Source organism: Balaenoptera musculus, chromosome 7 (assembly GCF_009873245.2).
Source record: "Balaenoptera musculus isolate JJ_BM4_2016_0621 chromosome 7, mBalMus1.pri.v3, whole genome shotgun sequence".
NCBI classification, from domain to species: Eukaryota; Metazoa; Chordata; class Mammalia; order Artiodactyla; family Balaenopteridae; genus Balaenoptera; species Balaenoptera musculus.
Genome location: NC_045791.1, coordinates 88,070,405 through 88,091,417, shown reverse-complemented (window position 1 = coordinate 88,091,417; position 21,013 = coordinate 88,070,405). Strand labels below are relative to the sequence as shown.

The following is a 21,013-nucleotide window of genomic DNA, read 5'->3' as shown; positions in this document are numbered from 1 at the left end:
AAATGGTTCACAATATGGAAAAAATAAAGTTAGATCCCCACCATAAAACAAAACATGAGATGAATTGTACATTAAAAGTTTAAAAGGCATCAGAAAGACTATAGATTATAGATGGATTGTAGACTAAAAGTTTAAAAAGCATGAAATAGATTGTAGACGAAAAGTTACAAAAGCATGAAATAGATTGTAGACGAAAAGTTAAAAAAGCATGAAATAACTGAAAGTACTAGAAAAATGTAGGTAAAAGCTATGACATGATGACTTTTTTTTTCCCCTTTTATCACCATTAAAGCTTGACTTGTCATTTTATTTTTTATTTTTTTAACATCTTTATTGGAGTATAATTGCTTTACAATGTTGTGTTAGTTTCTGCTGTATAACAGAGTGAATCAGCTATACGTATACATATATCCCCATATCCCCTCCCTCTTGCGTCTTCCTCCCACCCTCCCTATCCCACCCCTCTAGGTGGTCACAAAGCCCAGAGCTGATCTCCCTGTGCTATGCGGCTGCTTCCCACTAGCTATCTATTTTACATTTGGTAGTGTATATATGTCAGTGCCACTCTCTCACTTCGTCCCAGCTTCCCCTTCCCCTTCCCCTTCCCCGTGCCCTCAAGTCTATTCTCTACGTCTGCGTCTTTTTTTTTTTTAAATATGACATAAAAGGTAGAAATTTTAAAAGAAGAAAAAGATTATTTTAAGTACATTAGTGTTTTGTATTTTTAAAACAAAGTCTTTTAATAAAATTTAAGAGAATTAAAATTTTTCACAAGAAATTTGTAAAAAATGTTTTTCTTCACTTATAAACAATTACATAAATTTTTTAAAAAACTAATTATAGTTTATATTATATTATATTATATTATAATTTCATAATTAGATTGTCAAAGTTAAAAAGAATGATAATTCCTTGTGAAGATTAAAAATATACAGACAGAAGCAATCTCAGTTACTGTCTTGAATTACTTCTTTTTTTTTTTTGTATTTATCGCATTTTGTTTATTCATTCATCTGCTGATGGACTTTTGGGTTGCTTCCACCTCTTGGCTATAGTGAATAGTGCTTCTGTGAACATGGATATACAAATATCTCTTCTAGACCCTGCTTTCAGTTCTTTTGGATATACACCCAGTGAATTACTTCTGGATGTGTATTTTGTGCTCTTTTAACTGTCACATTACCATGGAGCTATAACAGGGAGGTCAGCATATAGACACCCCAAAATTGACATTGGTTATTGATGTGGTAAGAAAATATTTTTTAAATTTTGCATATTTATAGTGACATATTTCTCTAAAACCATGTATTACTTATGTAATTTCAGAATTTTAAAAAAGGAAGGAACAACAAAAAATTATACTCTTTTTATTATGACTCTTTTTGTAATTTTGGGGGATGTCCAAAGTTTTGTCTATATCAGAGAGATGATAATTTTTAGTGATATATTAATAATACATAAAAGCTTTAAATATCTATAGATATATTATTTTCTATAAAAATTTTACTCAAAGAGAATCCCAAATGTTGTTTTATACTGGCCCACAGTTTAACACACTGCCATGTAGGACAAAATCAGACTTAACTACCCCAAATTTTCATTGTGACGATGGGAATATAAAACACAAACTTCTGGGACTCACCAGTCTCAGTGGTGCACCTCTGGAGGGAAAGCATTGTGGCAGACACTGTTGTGAAATGATTTTCCATAGCCTCTGGGATCATAAAACCTCAGAAAAAGAAAATTTCATGTCCAGTGGCTTTACATTCCTGAATTCATTAGAAGGCCAATTTACTGCACATATATAAAAGAAGCACTAAGATTAAGTTCCCTAATTTTCTATTTTGACCTTTGTCCATGCAATTGAATAGTGCTCTCCAATCACTGGTTGCAACTCGTTAGTGGATTGTAAAGTCATTTCTGTGGACCCTGACCAACATTAAATTTTTCTTGAAATAGAATAGATTAGAATAAAATAAACCAGATTACAATAGAATAGAAAAGACAGTATGAAAATACTTTGCACATAATTAGGGTCAATATAATGCCTTAAAACTTTTCATCATGGATATGTGTACTGAGCCATGATGTAAAATTGTACTATAAATTGTGATTAAAAAAAAAAATTTGGAAAAACACCGAAAAGGAACATCATTTAACTTTTAGGCAGGTGTGATTATCCTTTTAAAACAAATAAACTAAAACATACATTCTATGAGAATAAAAGTAATATTTTGAAAACATTCTTTTGTACATGCTTGAAGCATGTGCTTTTGGTGTAACTATTTTAGGTAGCTCCGCTTTAAAATTCTGTTATTACTGAGACATGGACTTGAATGTTGGCCCTATCTGGGCCTCAGTTTTCTCTTCTGTAAAACCAGTAGGTTAGGGCTTCCCTGGTGGCGCAGTGGTTGAGAATCTGCCTGCCAATGCAGGGGACACGGGTTTGAGCCCTGGTCTGGGAAGATCCCACATGCCGCGGAGCAACTAGGCCCGTGAGCCACAACTACTGAGCCTGCGCGTCTGGAGCCTGTGCTCCGCAACAAGAGAGGCCGCGACAGTGAGAGGCCCACGCACCGCGATGAAGAGTGGCCCCCGCTTGCCGCAACTAGAGAAAGCCCTTGCACAGAAACGAAGACCCAACACAGCCAAAAATAAAATATAAATAAATTAAAACAAAACAAAACAAAAAAAACCAGTAGGTTAAATTCAGTCATATATAAGGGTCTATAAAATGCTAAATATAAAATAATCTTATTTCTATGGCTTTGCTATAAATCTGAAGAGTATTTGAATAATATCTTAGTCTTCATTACTCATCATTTGTAATTGTGTTGTTACTTAAAATGCCTATAGAACTAATTATTTTTCAAGAATGTAAAGCAGTTATGTGTAGATCATTTTAGTTATTCCATACTGTATTTTTTTTTTTTTTTAGAATTTAATTTTTTTTCCAGTTGTATTGAGATATAAATGACATACAGTACTCTATAAGTTTAGGTGTCCAGCGTAGTGATTTGGCTTATATACATCATGAAATGATTATCATGATAAGTTTAGTGAGCATCCATCATCTCATATCAATACAAAATTAAAGAAATAGGGAAAAAAAAAACATTTTGTCCTTATGATAAGAACTCTTAGGATTACTCTCTTAACAACTTTCATATGTATAGTACAGCAGTGTTAATTATCTTTATCATGTTGTACATTACATCTCTAGTACTTATTTATCTTATGACTGGAAGTTTTGTACCCTTTAAAAATTTATTTATTTATTTATTTATTTTTTCACACACACACACACACACACACACACACACACACACACACACACTGTATTTTTTTTACAAGAGATAAATAAACTGACACCAAGCATTGTAAATGGATGACCACAACAAAAGCAACAATGATTGCAATTACCAAACACTAAACACACTCATACTATGTCATAATATTGACATTCAGTCCAGTAATCCTCCACTGTAACAGCTCCTTTACTTTGCAGTGAAAATTGATTTGTATATTTTTTGCCTCTAAGTCCTTGTGGGATTTTTTTTTTTATTCAAACAGAAAGTCAAAATTTATAATCATCCTTATCAGTTCACTCAGTCCCATGTAATTAATTTTTTTTTATGTTGATCTTTTGTTAGCACTTTTATGAATTCATCAGTCTTCCATTAGAGTTCTGAAAATGCTTGTTCATTCAGTTCAGCAGTATAGTCAGTTACCAGAAACCTGTACTTGTCAGAGTCTTTTCCATGAATTCCTTGACGATGAAACCCTTTTATAGGAACATTTTTGCAAAAGCATCAGAATACACCCAGAAATGTCTGTAAATGACAAAAGACTTAAAAATGACCACGGTTAAAGATTTGATGAAAGTTCATAATAATGCAATTGACAAGAAAATTAAGTTATTTCTGAGATATACATTTTAAAGTAATAACTAGAATTATGACTTATAACATTATACCAGAACATATAAGATTTTTAGAAATTTCATGTAATGTCTGAAACATTTATATTAACATATTTCCATACAAATAACCCAAAGAAAGTTTAGTATTAGTTGTTTTGTTTGTTTGTTTCTTTGTTTTTTTTATACTGCAGGTTCTTATTAGTCATCAGTTTTATACACATCAGTGTATACATGTCAATCCCAATTGCTCAATTTAGCACACCACCATGCCCACCCCACCACGGTTTTCCCCCCTTGGTGTCCATACGTTTGTTCTCTACATCTGTGTCTCAACTTCTGCCCTGCAAACCGGTTCATCTGTACCATTTTTTCTAGGTTCCACATACATATGTTAATATACGATATATGTTTTTCTCTTTCTGACTTACTTCACTCTGTATGACAGTCTCTAGATCCATCCATGTCTCAACAAATGACTCAATTTCGTTCCTTTTATGGCTGAGTAATATTCCATTGTATATATGTACCACATCTTCTGTATGCATTCGTCTGTCGATGGGCATTTAGGTTGCTTCCATGACCTGGCTATTGTAAATAGTGCTGCAATGAACACTGGGGTGCATGTGTCTTTTTGAATTATGGTTTTCTCTGGGTATATGCCAAGTAGTGGGATAACTGGATCATATGGTAATTCTATTTTTAGTTTTTTAAGGAACCTCCATACTGTTCTCCATAGTGGCTGTATCAGTTTATATTCCCACCAACAGTGCAAGAGGGTTCCCTTTTCTCCACACCCTCTCCAGCATTTGTTGTTTGTAGATTTTCTGATGATGCCCATTCTAACTGGTGTGAGGTGATACCTCATTGTAGTTTTGATTTGCATTTCTCTAATAATTAATGATGTTGAGCAGCGTTTCATGTGCCTCTTGGCCATCTGTATGTCTTCTTTGGAGAAATGTCTATTTATGTCTTCTGCCCATTTTTGGATTGGGTTGTTTGTTTCTTTAATATTGAGCTGCATGAGCTGTTTATATATTTTGGAGATTAATCCTTTGTCTGTTGATTCCTTTGCAAATATTTTCTCCCATTCAGAGGGTTGTCTTTTCGTCTTGTTTATGGTTTCCTTTGCTGTGAAAAAGCTTTTAAGTTTCATTAGGTCCCATTTGTTTATTTTTGGTTTTATTTCCATTACTCTAGGAGGTGGATCAAAACAGATCTTGCTGTGATTTATGTCAAAGAGTGTCCTTCCTATGTTTTCCTCTAAGAGTTTTATAGTGTCTGGTCTTACATTTAGGTCTCTAATCTATTTTGAGTTTATTTTTGTGTATGGTGTTAGGGAGTATTCTAATTTCATTCTTTTACATGTAGCTGTCAGTTTTCCCAGCACCACTTATTGAAGAGACTGTCATTTCTCCATTGTATATCTTTGCCTCCTTTGTCATAGATTAGTTGACCATAGGTGCGTGGGTTTACCTCTGGGCTTTCTATCTTGTTCCATAGATCTATATTTCTGTTTTTGTACCAGTACCACATTGTCTTGATTACTGTAGCTTTGTAGTATAGTCTGAAGTCAGAGAGTCTGATTCCTCCAACTCCGTTTTTTCCCCTCAAGACTGCTTTGGCTATTCGGAGTCTTTTGTGTCTCCATACAAATTTTAAGATGATTTGTTCTAGTTCCATAAAAAATGCCATTGGTAATTTCATAGGGATTGCATTGAATCTGTAGATTGCTTTGGGTAGTATAGTCATTTTCACAATATTGATTCTTGCAATCCAAGAACATGGTATATCTCTCCATCTGTTGGTATCATCTTTAATTTCTTTCATCAGTGTCTTATAGTTTTCTGCATACAGGTGTTTTGTCTCCCTAGGTAGGTTTATTCCTAGGTATTTTATTCTTTTTGTTGCAATGGTAAATGGGAGTGTTTCCATAATTTCTCGTTCAGATTTTTCATTGTTGGTGTATAGGAATGCAACAGATTTCTGTGCATTAATTTTGTATCCTGCAACTTTACCAAATTCATTGATTAGCTCTAGGAGTTTTCTGGTGGCATTTTTAGGATTCTCTATGTATAGTATCATGTCATCTACAAACAGTGACAGTTTACTTCTTCCTTTCCAATTTGTATTCCTTTTATTTCTTTTTCTTCTCTGATTGCTGTGGCTAGGACTTCCAAAACTATGTTGAATAATAGTGGCAAGAGTGGACATCCTTGTCTTGTTCCTGACCTTAAGGAAATGCTTTCAGTTTTTCACCATCGTGAATGATGTTTGCTGTGGGTTTGTCATATATGGCATTTATTATGTTGAGGTAGGTTCCCTCTATGCCCACTTTCTGGAGAGTTTTTATCATAAATGGGTGTTGAATTCTGTCAAATGCTTTTTCTGCATCTATTGAGATGATCATACGGTTTGTATTCTTCAGTTTGTTAATATGGTGTATCACATTGATTGATATGCATATACTGAAGAATCCTTGCATCCCTGGTATAAATCCCACTTGATCATGGTGTATGATCCTTTTAATGTGTTGTTGGGTTTTGTTTGCTAGTATTGTGTTGAGGATTTTTGCATCATATTCATCAGTGATATTGGTCTGTAGTTTGCTTTTTTTGTAGTATCTTTGTCTGGTTTTGGTATCAGGGTGATGGTGGCCTCATAGAATGAGTTTGGGAGTGTTCCTTCCTCTGCAATATTTTGGAAGAGTTTGAGAAGGATGGGTGTTAGCTCTTCTCTAAATGTTGCGAAGCCATCTGGTCCTGGACTTTTGTTTGTTGGAAGATTTTTAATCACAGTTTCAATTTCTTTACTTGTGATTGGTCTGTTCATATTTTCTGTTTCTTCCTGGTTCAGTCTGGAAGGTTATACCTTTCTAAGAATTTGTCCACTTCTTCCAGGTTGTCCATTTTATTGGCACAGAGTTGCTTGTAGTAGTCTCTTAGGATGCTTTGTATTTCTGCAGTGTCTGTTGTAACTTATCCTTTTTCGTTTCCAATTTTATTGATTTGAGTCCTCTCCCTCTTTTTCTTGATGAGTCTGGCTAATGGTTTATCAATTTTGTTTATCTTCTCAAAGAACGAGCTTTTAGTTTTATTGATCTTTGCTATTGTTTTCTTTGTTTCTATTTCATTTATTTCTGCTCTGATCTCTGTGATTTCTTTCCTTCTGCTAACTTTGGGTTGTGTTTGTTCTTCTTCTCTAGTTCCTTTAGGTGTAAGGTTACATTGTTTACTTGAGATTTTTCTTGTTTCTTGAGGTAGGCTTGTATAGCTATAAACTTCCCTCTTAGAACTGCTTTTTCTGCATCCCATAGGTTTTGGATCATCATGTTTTCATTGTCATTTGTCTCTAGGTATTTTTTGATTTCCTCTTTGATTTCTTCAGTGATCTCTTGGTTATTTAGTAACGTATTGTTTAGCCTCCATGTGTTTGTCTTATTTACGTTTTTTTCCGTGTAATTTATTTCTAATCGCATAGCGTTGTGGTCAGAAAAGATGCTTGATATGATTTCAATTTTCTTAAGTTTACTGAAGCTTGATTTGTAACCCAAGATGTGATCTATCCTGGAGAATGTTCCATGTGCACTTGAGAAGAAAGTGTAATCTGCTGTTTTTGGATGGAATGTCCTATAAATATCAAGTAAATCTATCTGGTCTATTGTGTCATTTAAAGCTTCTGTTTCCTTATTTATTTTCATTTTGGATGATCTGTCCATTGGTGTTAGTGAGGTGTTAACGTGCCCCACTATTATTGTGTTACTGTCGATTTCCTCTTTTAGAGCTTTTAGCAGTTGCCTTATATATTGAGGTGCTCCTATGTTGGGTGCATATATATTTAGAATTGTTATGTCTTCTTTTTGGATTGATCCCTTGATCATTATGTAGTGTCCTTCCTTGTCTCTTGTAACATTCTTTACTTTAAAGTCTATTTTATCTGATATGAGTTTTGCTACTCCAGCTGTCTTTTGATTTCCATTTGCATGGAATATCTTTTTCCATCCCCTCACTTTCAGTCTGTATGTGTCCCTAGTTCTGAAGTGGGTCTTTTGTAGACAGCATACATATGGGTCTTGTTTTTGTATCCATTCAGCAAGTTTGTGTCTTTTGTTAGGATCATTTAATCCATTCACGTTTAAGGTAATTATCGATATGTATGTTCCTATGACCATTTTCTTAATTGTTTTGGGTTTGTTTTTGTAGGTCCTTTTCTTCTCCTGTGTTTCCCACTTAGAGAAGTTCCTTTAGCATTTGTTGTAGAGCTGGTTTGGTGGTGCTGAATTCTCTTAGTTTTTGCTTGTCTGTAAAGCTTTTGATTTCTCCATGGAATCTGAATGAGATCCTTGCCGGGTAGAGTAATCTTGGTTGTAGGTTCTTCCCTTTCATCACTTTAAGTATATCATGCCACTTCCTTCTGGCTTGTAGAGTTTGTGTTGAGAAATCAGCTGTTAACCTTGTGGGAGTTCCCTTGTATGTTTTTTTTCGTTTTACCCTTGCTGCTTTCAATAACTTTTCTTTGTCTTTAATTTTTGCCAATTTGATTACTATGTGTCTCAGCGTGTTTCTCCTTGGGTTTATCCTGTATGGGACTCACTGCACTTCCTGGACTTGGGTGGCTTTTTCGTTTCCCATGTTAGGGAAGTTTTCGACTATAATCTCTTCAAATATTTCCTCGGGTCCTTTCTCTCTCTCTTCTCCTCCTGGGACCCCTATAATGCGAATGTTGTTGCATTTAATGTTGTCCCAGAAATCTCTTAGTCTGTCTTCATTTCTTTTCATTCTTTTTTCTTTATTCTGTTCCGCAGCAGTGAATTCCACCATCCTGTCTTCCAGGTCACTTATCCGTTCTTCTGCCTCAGTTATTCTACTATTGATTCCTTCTAGTGTAGTTTTCATTTCAGTTATTTTATTGTTCATCTCTGTTTGTTCTTTAATTCTTCTAGGTCTTTGTTAAACATTTCTTGCATCTTGTCGATCTTTGCCTCCATTCTTTATCCGAGGTCCTGGATCGTCTTCGCTATCATTATTCTGAATTCTTTTTCTGGAAGGTTGCCTATTTCCACTTCATTTAGTTGTTTTTCTGAGGTTTTATCTTGTTTCTTCATCTGGTACATAGCCCTCTGCCTTTTCATCTTGTCTGTCTTTCTGTGAATGTGGTTTTTGTTCCACAGGCTGCAGGATTGTAGTTTTTGCTTCTGCTGTCTGCCCTCTGGTGGATGAGGCTATCTAAGAGGCTGGATGGGAGGGACTGGTGGTGGGTAGAGCTGACTGTTGCTCTGGTGGGCAGAGCTCAGTAAAACTTTAATCCACTTGACTGTTGATGGGTGGGGCTGGGTTCCCTCCCTGTTGGTTGTTTGGCCTGAGGCAACCCAACACTGGAGCCTACCTGGGCTCTTTGTTGGGGCTAATGAAAGATGCTGGGAGGGCTCACACCAAGGAGTACTTCCCAGAACTTCTGCTGCCAGTGTCCTTGTCCCCACCATGAGCCACAGCCCCCCATCCCCCGCCTCTGCAGGAGACCCTCCAACACTAGCAGGTGGGACTGGTTCAGTCTCCCCTGGGGTCACTGCTCCTTCCCCTGGGTCCCGATGTGCACACTACTTTGTGTGTGCCCTCCAATAGTGGAGTCTCTGTTTCCCCCAGTCCTGTCAAATCCTGCAATCAATTCCCACTAGGCTTCAAAATCTGATTCTCTAGGAATTCCTCCTCCCATTGCTGGACCCCCAGGTTGGTAAGCCTGACTTGGGGCTCAGAACATTCGCTCCAGTGGGTGACTTCTGTGGTATAAGTGTTCTCCAGTCTGTGAGTCACCCACCCACCAGTTATGGGATTTGATTTTACTGTGATTGCACCCCTCCTACCGTCTCATTGTGGCTTCTCCTTTGTCTTTGGATGTGGGGTATCTTTTTTGGTGAGTTCAAGTGTCTTCCTGTCGATGATTGTCCAGCAGCTAGTTCTGATTCTGGTGTCCTCGCAAGAGGGGGTGAGAGCACATCCTTCTACTCCGCCATCTTAGTTCCTCCTTGCTTGTTGTATTTTAAATAGTTTTTGGAACTATGTTCCTCCCACCCTCACTCCCTTTGGTCTTTAGACACCTATTGTTTGTGGCTCTTTAATGTAAACATATTAAATAAGATATATACAATTCTGGAAATTAATTTAAAACCCTACTTTATAATAAATTATGTGACCTAGGATAAGCTAGTTAAATATTTTTTAAATGTTAATTTCTTCATCTGTAACACTGGGATAATTAACTTGCTCTGCCAAATTCATAGATTATTTCATATTATAGTTTTTTTTAGAAAAATTTTTGTGATACTCAAATGTATAGAATTAAAAGTGATAATGTATCCCCATCAATGAGCACTATTCCCCCCAACCTACATTTTTCCATAAAGTGATTACTTTATGGTAATGTTTGGTATATATGTGTACATTCATGTGTATATTTATTCACATAAGTCTATATAAATTCTGGGATTTTGTTTTACAAAAATGAGTACACTATATTTACTCTTCTGTCACTTTTATTTCATTGTACATTATATTTTCAAAATCCTTTCATTTCAGCAGATTGAGATTAACTTCATTCTTTATTTAGTGCTGCAGGAGTTTCCCAAATTCTGGGTGACCTGTAATTTACTTAACAGATTCCTTCTTAGTGGACATTAGGTTACATTCTATTAGTCTCAATTACAACCAATGAGCATTTTAAATACATATCTGTCCATATGTGCACATTTTCCGTGTCAGATTGCTAGAAATAAAACTGCTTGGTCACATGTGAATTTACATACACAAATTTGTTAGCAACAAATTACTTTTCCAAAATCTTGTATCAATTTTGATACACACCAATAGTTTGCCCAATCTTTAACCTGCATGAAAACTAGATTTTTTTTTTTTTTTCATTTAAGAATTATGTACATAACAACATTTCCCTGATTTAATTTATAGTTCCTGGATTATAGCTGAAGTCAAACGTCTTTTTTACATAATTATTGAGCATTTCTAACTATTTTTTTCTTAAACTTTCTATTCATAGTCTTTGCTCAATTTTTCTACAGTATTTTGATTTGAAAGACTTCTTCATTTATAATTAGTGTGAATCTTTATATATTATAAATATTGCAAATACTTAAATTGTCTCCAGAGAGTAACAAATGTGGAAAGTGCTATATGAATCATTAAAGTAGTTTCCAACTTACTGTGTGTCAGGATCTACTTCTCCCAAAGAAGATTTATCTGCATGGTGTTATTTTGGCACTCTATCTATATCTATATCTACATGTATACCTATTCCTATATATATATCTATCTCTATATGTATGATCTATATACCTGTCATCTATCTATATGTTATTCATCTCTATATATCTATGTCTATATCTGTATCATCTATATTATCTCAATATCTCTATCTCTATACATGTATGTACGTTATTGGTTTATATTATTGTGTAGATAGATATTAATGCACAGTATCCTTGAAACTCTATGATGTTTTTATCACCATAGATTGTTTGCATATGGGCTTGTGTGTGACTATTCTCAAACATTTATTGATGCTTTTAAAGTGTCAGGTACTGTGCTAAGGTTTGAACATAAAAGGTGAATACAAATTGGTTTGTGCCTCCAATATTCTGTATTCATGATGTAGATGGTCACAGAAGTACCCAGTTACAACGTAATGGGGTTAGCGCTGTAATAGAAATCTGTATGCCATGAAATGAGTTCACCAAGAACAAACTTTGAGGGGTATGCAAGGTAAGGGGCCCTAGGTAAGGGATTCAATGAAGGGTTAACAAAAGGATTTCTATTGACTTGACCTTTGAAGAATGTGTAGACATCAGATAGGCAGAACAGGAGTTTAGAACATGAAAAAAACAGGATGGAAAAAAGGAAATTTAAGAAATAGACAGTAGAGTTTATAATGAGGCTTGGTGACCAACCAATTTGGCTGTGAGGGAGAGAAGAGAAGAAATTTGAGATTGGGTTCCAAGTTAGAAGTTGGATAAGTTAAATCAACGATGGCAGTAGTCACTGAGATCAAGAATATAGGCAGGGACTTCCCTGGTGGCGCAGTGGTTGAAAATCTGCCTGCCAATGCAGGGGACACGGGTTTGAGCCCTGGTCTGGGAGGATCCCACATGCCGCGGAGCAACTGGGCCCGTGAGCCACAACTACTGAGCCTGAGCGTCTGGAGCCTCTGCTCCGCAACAAGAGAGGCCGCGATAGTGAGAGGCCTGCGCACCGCGATGAAGAGTGGCCCCCACTTGCCGCAGCTGGAGATAGCCCTCACACAGAAACAAAGACCCAACACAGCCAAACATAAAAATAATAAACTAATAATAAATTAAAAAATTAAAAAAAAAAGAATATAGGCAGAGATTAGTGCTGTGGCTGGATTGAGGATGGAAATAAAAGCTTAGTTATGTCCTTTATGAGTCTTAGATATTTCTTATTCATCCAAGTAGAAATGCCTAATAAATATCAGTTACTAATTGGAAACTAAGATGAGATATTTAGAGATATTGTGAAAAGGGGCTGGAGATAGATATTTGAGATACAGCAGAAAATGTGTTATAAGTGACTCTTTAAAAATGCTTGGCTTTCTGAGGGTAATGAAGAGCATGAGGTAAAAGAAGGATTATTTTTAAATTTTTATTTTAAATATGAGAGTCTCAACTATTAGCCATGAAGAAATGGCCAGTAAAGAAAGAAGCTGATTATAGATGAGAGAATATAAATAATTTGCAATGCAAAAATTTGGACTTGAACATTAATGGACTGGGTAATCTAGAGCTCAGGAACTTTCTAAAGCAGGAAAAGAACATCCTTCCTTCTGAGACAGAAACAACGTGATTGAGTGAGTATTTGGATGAAAAAAAAATTGACATCAGAAAGGAGCACATTGATTTAGCTGAGGATAGCTAATTTCCAGTTTTCTTGTGCTATTAAATGTAGTATTTCACCTTGCATTTGAGCATCGTTTGGTATTTTAATTTCCAAAGTGGATATTATTTGATTATTAGATGTGGGCTCTGCTGTGATATTAAGAAACTAGATATTGCCTGGAAAACCCTGATGAGATAGTGATATCTCTTAGAGATGTATGGACATTATTTTGGATTTGTCCATGAGCAAGTCAATTTACTTGGATTTTAACTTCCTCCTAAAATGAGAATTTTAGACTAGCATCATTCATTAGTTCAACAAATATTTATTCATTGCTTACCTGATGAGGGTCTGTCTTTTCCATTTTAATATTTTCTGATTATTTTCATTACAAAATTGACATTTTTTTTGCCAATTTCAGAAGGAAACTCATCCAGATATATACTGGGTAGGAGAGATTGTCTTTATTTCAGTTTACTGATATTCTGGATAGGGAGCTAGGATAAGCAAAACAGATTGTGTGTGTGCGTGCGTGTGTGTGTGTGTGTTCGTTTTCATCAAGTCTGGATATAGAGATGTTTGGTCTGCTATAATGCAAGGTAATTTGGAAAAGTTGAATGTCAACTTTTCCTCATTTTTTGGTTTATAACACATCCATGATAAGATAATTCCATTTTTTAATCACTTTATTTCCAGTATATCATTTATTTGTGTATTGTAAGGTGTAGCCATCAATTCTAATGTAAAAATATATTTTTAAATACTATTTATGGTTTCATTATGCCAATTCATACACTTCTGTTGTTATCTTGGAATCTATATATATAGTCTTGGAAAGATTATGCAAAAACTCACACTCACCCTCAAGAATACTTTTATAGTTCATGTAATAGGGCAATATTGTTTTCGGTTTTGTTTTTCTTAATCCTGACTCATAAACTTTGCTGATGTTAATAGCCTGTTAATAAGGGAGAATTTCCCTGGTGGCCAAGAGGGTAGTTTAAAATCAGCTTTAAGGTCCCTTAATGAACCACTGAGCATGTCTTTTAAAAATAGTTTGAATAAAACTTCATTAAATAAATGAATAAAGCAGCTGTTGATGAAGAATAGATTAGACAAGATTCCTTCCCTATTTGACATAACTAACAATATTATCATGTCATAGCCCATAGGTCACCAGGGAATTAACTGGGACAAGGGTCAAACCTGATTAGTAGCTGCCAAATTTAGGCATACTTTTACTTACTGACTCTGAATGTCAGTTTCAGTAAGGGCTTTGCAGGTATCTGCCATGTTTTTCAGGTGAACTGTAGCAGTTATTGCATATAAGATTAAACCATTATAATACTTTTAGGGGTGTTCGCCTTATGGTATGAATGGTCAGTTCCTTTGGAGTAGCTATCACCAGACTAATTAGAAATAAAAGATAATGTTATATTTTCTTCTGTGACGTGAAAATGAGTATAACTCTGGTAGTTTAGAAAGCCCAGATATGTTTTTATAATTCTACTTAGCCTTTTTTTCAATGCATTAGGCCTTATGCTGCTGGTTAAAATAACTGATAAAATATTAAATTATTAAAATTCAAAATTCCTTCCCTGTCCAGATCAGGATATAGTCTTTATGTATCCTGAGGCTTGACTCTGTGTGGCAACAATTATTGTCAATTATTCTGTGATCTAATGTGAGATAGGAAACAGCAGTCCAGTTTAAGACCTATCTCCATCTCTGCCTTCCCATCTAAATAAATGCTTTACTCTTCCTGCAGTAGCCACACAATAAGAAGGAGAGAGTATCTTAGAGGAGAGGTTTTAAAATATTGGTTTATAAAGGCTACTTCTGAAAACCTTGGGACTCCCAATAAAAAAATGAATTGTCTGGCCCCTTCCCTAGACTTATTGAATCAGAAAGTAGGAAGAGGACCAGGCATCTTTCTTTGTGATTCTTACAGTCTATCAGGCACTGGACACACAGATGTGTCCAATTATTCTCCCCTGGGAAAATTAATAGTGGTATATAGTTTAGTGTTAGTGTCATTAAACCTGATTTTCTACACATTTCAGCATGCTCTGGAAGTAATATTCTTGAATGGTCTATGAGCTTTATTTGCTTCATTTAAAGTCGATTCTGATGATAGTAGCTTTCTAGAAGCATGTTACAAAACCCAAAACGTTCATTTTGCAGGGGGGGCAGTCACAATTTCACCACTCATAGGAATAAATATTAGATTGTAGAACTAGAGGGTACCTCTAGAAAGCATTTCATCAGGCCCACTGTCTTTAATTTAGTGGAGATCTAAAGCATTCAGAAGAGATTTCCCTTCAATACTGACAAATAAAGACTCAAGAAGCCCATTCAGTGGCTCATTACAGTGTTTTTATCACTCTAATAGTCAATAAATTCTTCACATCCAACCCAAATCACCTCTGCTTTAACCCAAGCATTTTTCTTCTTGTTCAAACCTCCAAGTTTGTAACTGAAAACAGCCTAACACTAAAACCATTCCACTGAAGTACTATCTGTTTAATGGACACAATGTGTTTCACGGACACAGTTTGTCAAAATTTGGTCAATAAACAGAACTAATCTAGGCAGCATAGAGGTGCAGGTCATTGAATACTAACTGAAATAGAATGAAATAAAAATAAGCATGCTTTAAAATATGCTTAGCAATGTAATTGGGGACTGCTCAGGTTACTTGTCACGTAAATAGCTGCTGGGTAAGAGAAAGGGACAGTTTTCTGACTGTCTCTTACTTATCTGAAATTTTTGCCTTCAGAATTAGCCAAGCAATATTTCTGTTCCCACTTTAGGTCTTTTTCTTTCCACATTTTCCTACTTGCTTGCACATCAGTTCTATTTGCTTAATCTCCCTATTAGTTATAGAGGGCTTAACAACACCAATAGGAAATTAAAGGACGAGGACAGTCAGTGTGATTAAATCTCAGACAAAGAATAATTAGTCAGTCAATCAATCAAATGGTGGAAATAACCTAGAGTTTTTCCCATTTTCACTGGGTAGAATAATGGTTTTCAGCTCTAGACTGCATATTGGAAATCACCTGGGGAGCTTATTAAAAGTATCAAATCCTAGAACATGGCAGGTAATTTTGATTTAATAGGAATTAGGTGATTCCCAGGCATTTTTTTTTAAAGTACTCTATATCCTGCTATTCCAAATGAGGTCTGTAGACTAGTAGGCAGTGACATAACCTGGGAGTTTATTTGAATGGAAAATCTTGGGCCCCACTGATTATCAACTAAATCAAAATTTTCACTGATGCAAGAATCCTGTTCAATGATCTAATAGAAAGCCTGGCTCAGAGCCACTGGGTAAAGGAAGTGAAGAGAAGCAGAAGGCACTGAGGGTGCAAAGATGGAGGAGATGATGAAGGAGGAATGGATGGGGAGGAGGAAAAAAGGGGCAGGGTGTAAAACGAAGGAAGAAAACACAAAGACTTTGCCTAAATTTACCTCATTTATTTTTTAATGGGCAGCGATCCTTTGGTTAGTCACCGTGATGTCAGTGCTCTGTTTTGCATCATTTATGAATGTTCATTTTCCTTTTGTAACTCATAAGAAGTAACAGTAAATATTTGATTAGTAAATTGCTAAAGTTCTTCAAATAAAATAAATTTCTTCTAAGGGAGTAACTTTAAGTGTAGTTATTATTATATTTTAAGGAGTAATTAAGCCCTTGTTTTTATTAGTGAAATGCTGATATAATAAACCTACTTATAAATACTGTAGTTTTTTTGAGATGATAGATATTCTCTCAGCAGCATCCTCTTACTACTACAGAATGCTTGGTTCCTTAAATGTTAAGGAACCAATATCCATCTGATTCTCATGGATATTTTGAATGAATCCCCATTTCCAATTTCAAATTTACTGACCCTAATGTAATAAGCATTTTAATTTCCCAGGTTTTATCTTTTATGTTAAACAATCAGAGTTAGTGTTGTACTACTAAAGAACAAGCTAGTTAAAATTCAACCCAAATATTGTAATGTACCCAATGAAGCAATTTAGAAAAGATAATAAATATAGGGGAAAAAAATTCTAATGAAATAATAGTCAAGCAAGGATGGAAATTAATATAACCAAAGCAATTATAAGTTAATGTTCCCATGGAGGCTAAGTGAATTATCTCATTCATTTCAGGACCTGTTTTTTGTTTTGTGTTTCCATCATAATAAAATATGAGTATAGTTTGATGTGTTTAATTCATATTAAGTAATGCTTATTAATCAGCAAGTGCCATTAAACAGACTGTACAAAGGGAAAGTTTTCTTTCTGGAAACAAAACTCATAACAATGTGAACAAATGTTTCTTAACAGTGTCTCATCATTATTTAGAGATTAAGCTTATTGCTTTGTTCTTTTGCTTACTTATTATCTGTCAAGCAAAGATTTCTAAATATGTTTCATGCTTATTGAACTTTAGGCGTGTGAAAACTATGATAACAAATAGTGCTTTTTAGTGTTAAATGTATCTTACCTTTTGAAAAAAATCAATTGTAGACTGCTTTTGAAACAAATCCCAGAATTCCCTTTTAATATCTTAAATCAAAATTTTAAAAAATAATGACTTAGAAGGATGTTTCTTTGCATGTTCCTGAAATGGAATGGCATCTCTAACATCAAAGTGTCCTAAGAAAATGTGAGATAGGTGACCACTGTATGGAAGAAATTGCTATTTTGAAAAATTTATAGTTGACAACACATATGATTGAATAATTTGAATACATGTTTTAAAAGTTACACAGTATAATAATTATTATTGAACCTAAGGCTGTACTATGTTAGATCCTTTTTCTAACATATTGTTTTTATATTTAAATGGTGTACTCAATGAGAGAAATTATCTTATGAACATTTAATAAATAATTTATAAAAATAAAATCATGGTTATTTCTTTAAATACTATATACATTAATTTCCTCATTTGGTAGGAAAGACCAAAGTATATAAATAAAGAGAAATTGAAACATTTTGTATAGTTACCTTAAATCACCATAGAGTTAAAAAGAGAAATGAACACTTAGACATATATGTCTAGGATTAAAACATGATATGATTTATAGGATATGATTGCTATCTCACTTCATGCTATTTTCCAGCTGAGCAAAGCCTGTCAACTAAAAACAAATTAGTAGACTGTCCTGTGATAACACTGATTTCAAATCTAGTAATTTGATTACTTAACATATGTCTGCCATTTCAATGAGCAACTCTTTTTTTTTTTTTTTTAATTTATTTATTTATGGCTGTGTTGGGTCTTCGTTTCTGTGCGAGGGCTTTCTCTAGTTGCGGCAAGCGGGGGCCACTCTTCATCGCGGTGCGCGGGCCTCTCACTATCGCGGCCTCTCTTGTTGCGGAGCACAGGCTCCAGACGCGCAGGCTCAGTAATTGTGGCTCACGGGCCTAGTTGCTCCGCGACATGTGGGATAGGAACGTTAATATAAGCACTTGTATGAATATGAAGAGTTAATGAGTAGATTTAGTTCATCTGCTTACTTTCTCAGAAGCAAGTTTGTCAGATTAACTCAGGGTGGAGATGTGTCTGAAAAGGTTTCAGAGCAAAATGGCACCTTAAGTGGATCTTATGAATGAGTATTTGCTAGACAGAGAAGCCGGAAAGGGTTTTTTTCATCATGAAGGAATGCATTGTGAAAAGGCAGTGAAAATCACAATTGAGTACCATGAAAGGAACTGGGGACCACAAATGGTATTTCCCTGTCTGGATGTGAAGATCACAGTGAGAGTAGTGAGAGATGCTGGTAGAAATGGTGGTCAATTGATAGAGGACTTTTATTCCTTGCTAAGGGTTTACTCCTCTAGTGCAGAGATGGGAAGTAAGCTTCATACTGTGAAACAACACTGATTTATATGCAGTGGCCCATATTTTCAAATCATTACTTTTAGAGTGGCATAGAGGATTGTGATCTGAGAAATCTTTTAGAAGCCTATGTAATAATTTAGAGGTGAGTCTCAGAACAAAGTTGGAGTAGAGAGGAGGGACAGTAATGAAAAATATATATTGCTAGTATTTGGGATTTTTATTAGGTATGAGAAGTGAGGGTGAGGGGAAAGGAGAAATAGAAAACATGTCCCCAAATTTTAGTTGAGCTACTGGATGGATGGTACTATCATTAATTGAGGTAAGGGAACAAATAAGAGAGATATACTCAATGGTGGAGGTGGGGAAATGATACATTCCATTTTGTACATCTAAATGAGAACTTTTGTAGACGCCTAGAAATACATGTTGCATCTCAATAGAGAATTCAGATCTGGATCTGATGTTATCTACCTACAGGTAGTATGCAAAGTAGAGATGAATGATTTCATCCAGTTATATGAGCCCTTAGCCCAAAGAAAATTGTGAAGACCAGCTCTGAGGAACACTAGAGTGGTGTCTCGCTATAATAGCAGTGAAGGGGGCTTCCCTGGTGGCACAGTGGTTGAGAATCCGCCTGCCAATGCAGGGGACACGGGTTCGAGCCCTGGTCTGGGAGGATCCCACATGCCGGTGAGCCACAATTGCTGAGCCTGCGCGTCTGGAGCCTGTGCTCCGCAACAAGAGAGGCCGCGATAGTGAGAGGCCCGCGCACCGCGATGAAGAGTGGCCCCCGCTTGCCGCAACTAGAGAAAGCCCTCGCACAGAAACGAAGACCCAACACAGCCATAAATAAATAAATAAATAAATAAATAAATAAATAAAATTAAAAAAAAAAATAGCAGTGAAGGAAGCTTTGAAGAACTCAAAGAGGTGGGAAGAAACAAGGCTGAAGTGGAAATACAGAAGCAAAGAAATGATGTGCTACACATATGCTGTAAAATTCATTTCTCTAAATACTTTTAAAATATATCTTTGGAATAAGTGTGATAAGCAGAAATGTGTCCCTCAATACTATAATTTTGATGTCCAATGTATACCTTGACATACTGCTGTCAGCTTGGATTGAAGGATGTTATAAGAAAAAACTAATAGAAGTTTTTGTTGTGTTTACTATGACTATATCTCCCTCCCTCCCTCTCTTCCTTTCCTCCTTCCTTCTTTCCTTCCTTCTGGGGTGTTGCTCTGTTCCTTACACAAGTCCCTCCTTTTTCAGAAATCTTAGTAGAAATTTGACTTAAATCTCAGGAATAGAAACAGTTGTCCTACTACTGATCCATTATCTATCTCTCTTTGTCTGTCTGTCTGTCTGTCTATCTATCTATCTATCTATCTATCTATCTATCTATCTGCCTGCCTACCTACCTATTTATTTGTCAGTCACATATCCATTTTATCACCTATCATCAATGTATCTGATGGGAATGATATAATGTGAATCATGTAAAAGTTTCTGTTTCCCTTTCTGCATTGACTACCAAAAATCTTGCACTCATTCCTGGGGACACCTCCCGCCGCAGGCCCTCACTGTGCACACTGTAAGTTGACTTCGCTGCTGACTCCATCCTTCACAACCTGCCAAAATGTGGCATTCAGTTGTTCTAAATTTGATTCTTTCTTGCTAAGTTGTGTGATTTTTGTAAAGCCTGTAAGTATTTACTGGAAAAAGAAAGAATATAGAAAACAAATTCATGTATTAATTTTGAAGGGTTTTATGCAGTAATTTTGATCAATTTCAGACTTCGTTCAGTAAATGTTTGCTGAGCTGAGTCAATGACAGTTGAGTACATTGTTTCTCCAGGGCTCAGCTTTTCTCAGCTACTTCATATCCCCTTAGAAGTTTCTCTTGGTGGCTGACTTTGATGAGGACCTATCTCTGTCTTCTGCAGTGACAAGGACTGTCTGTGCAGAACAGTGTGATGGCAGATGCTACGGACCCTACGTTAGTGACTGCTGTCACCGAGAATGTGCTGGAGGCTGCTCGGGACCTAAGGACACCGACTGCTTTGTAAGTCTGGCAGCTCTCCCTTTCACTCTCTGGTCCTCCCTTCCATCCTTGTTTGACTCAGGCACATTGAGTCTTTAATATCTTATTAAGATAAGATCAAATTTTGCCATTTTAAGGTTAAGAAAGATACTCTGACTTCCTAGAAGTCATTCCCTCACTGGGTGGCTATTAATTAACTAGGATTGTTCTGTTCTACTAAATGAATTATGTCTTTCTGATTACAATTTATATTATGAGTGAGATTTATTGGACAACATGAAGGAGAACATATTGAGATATCTTGT

General features: G+C 35.6%; 1 protein-coding gene across 4 annotated transcripts in view; it reads left to right on the top strand.

Annotated features, from left to right (window-relative positions):
* The window catches only part of ERBB4 (erb-b2 receptor tyrosine kinase 4), a 1,123,927-nt gene that overhangs the window by 789,950 nt on the left and 312,964 nt on the right, over nucleotides 1–21,013 (top strand). For all 4 annotated transcript variants that reach the window (XM_036858278.1, XM_036858280.1, XM_036858279.1 and 1 more), the window contains exon 6: nucleotides 20,611–20,729. In XM_036858278.1, coding sequence (XP_036714173.1) covers nucleotides 20,611–20,729 — 119 coding nt within the window. The remainder of the gene's footprint in view (nucleotides 1–20,610; nucleotides 20,730–21,013) is intronic.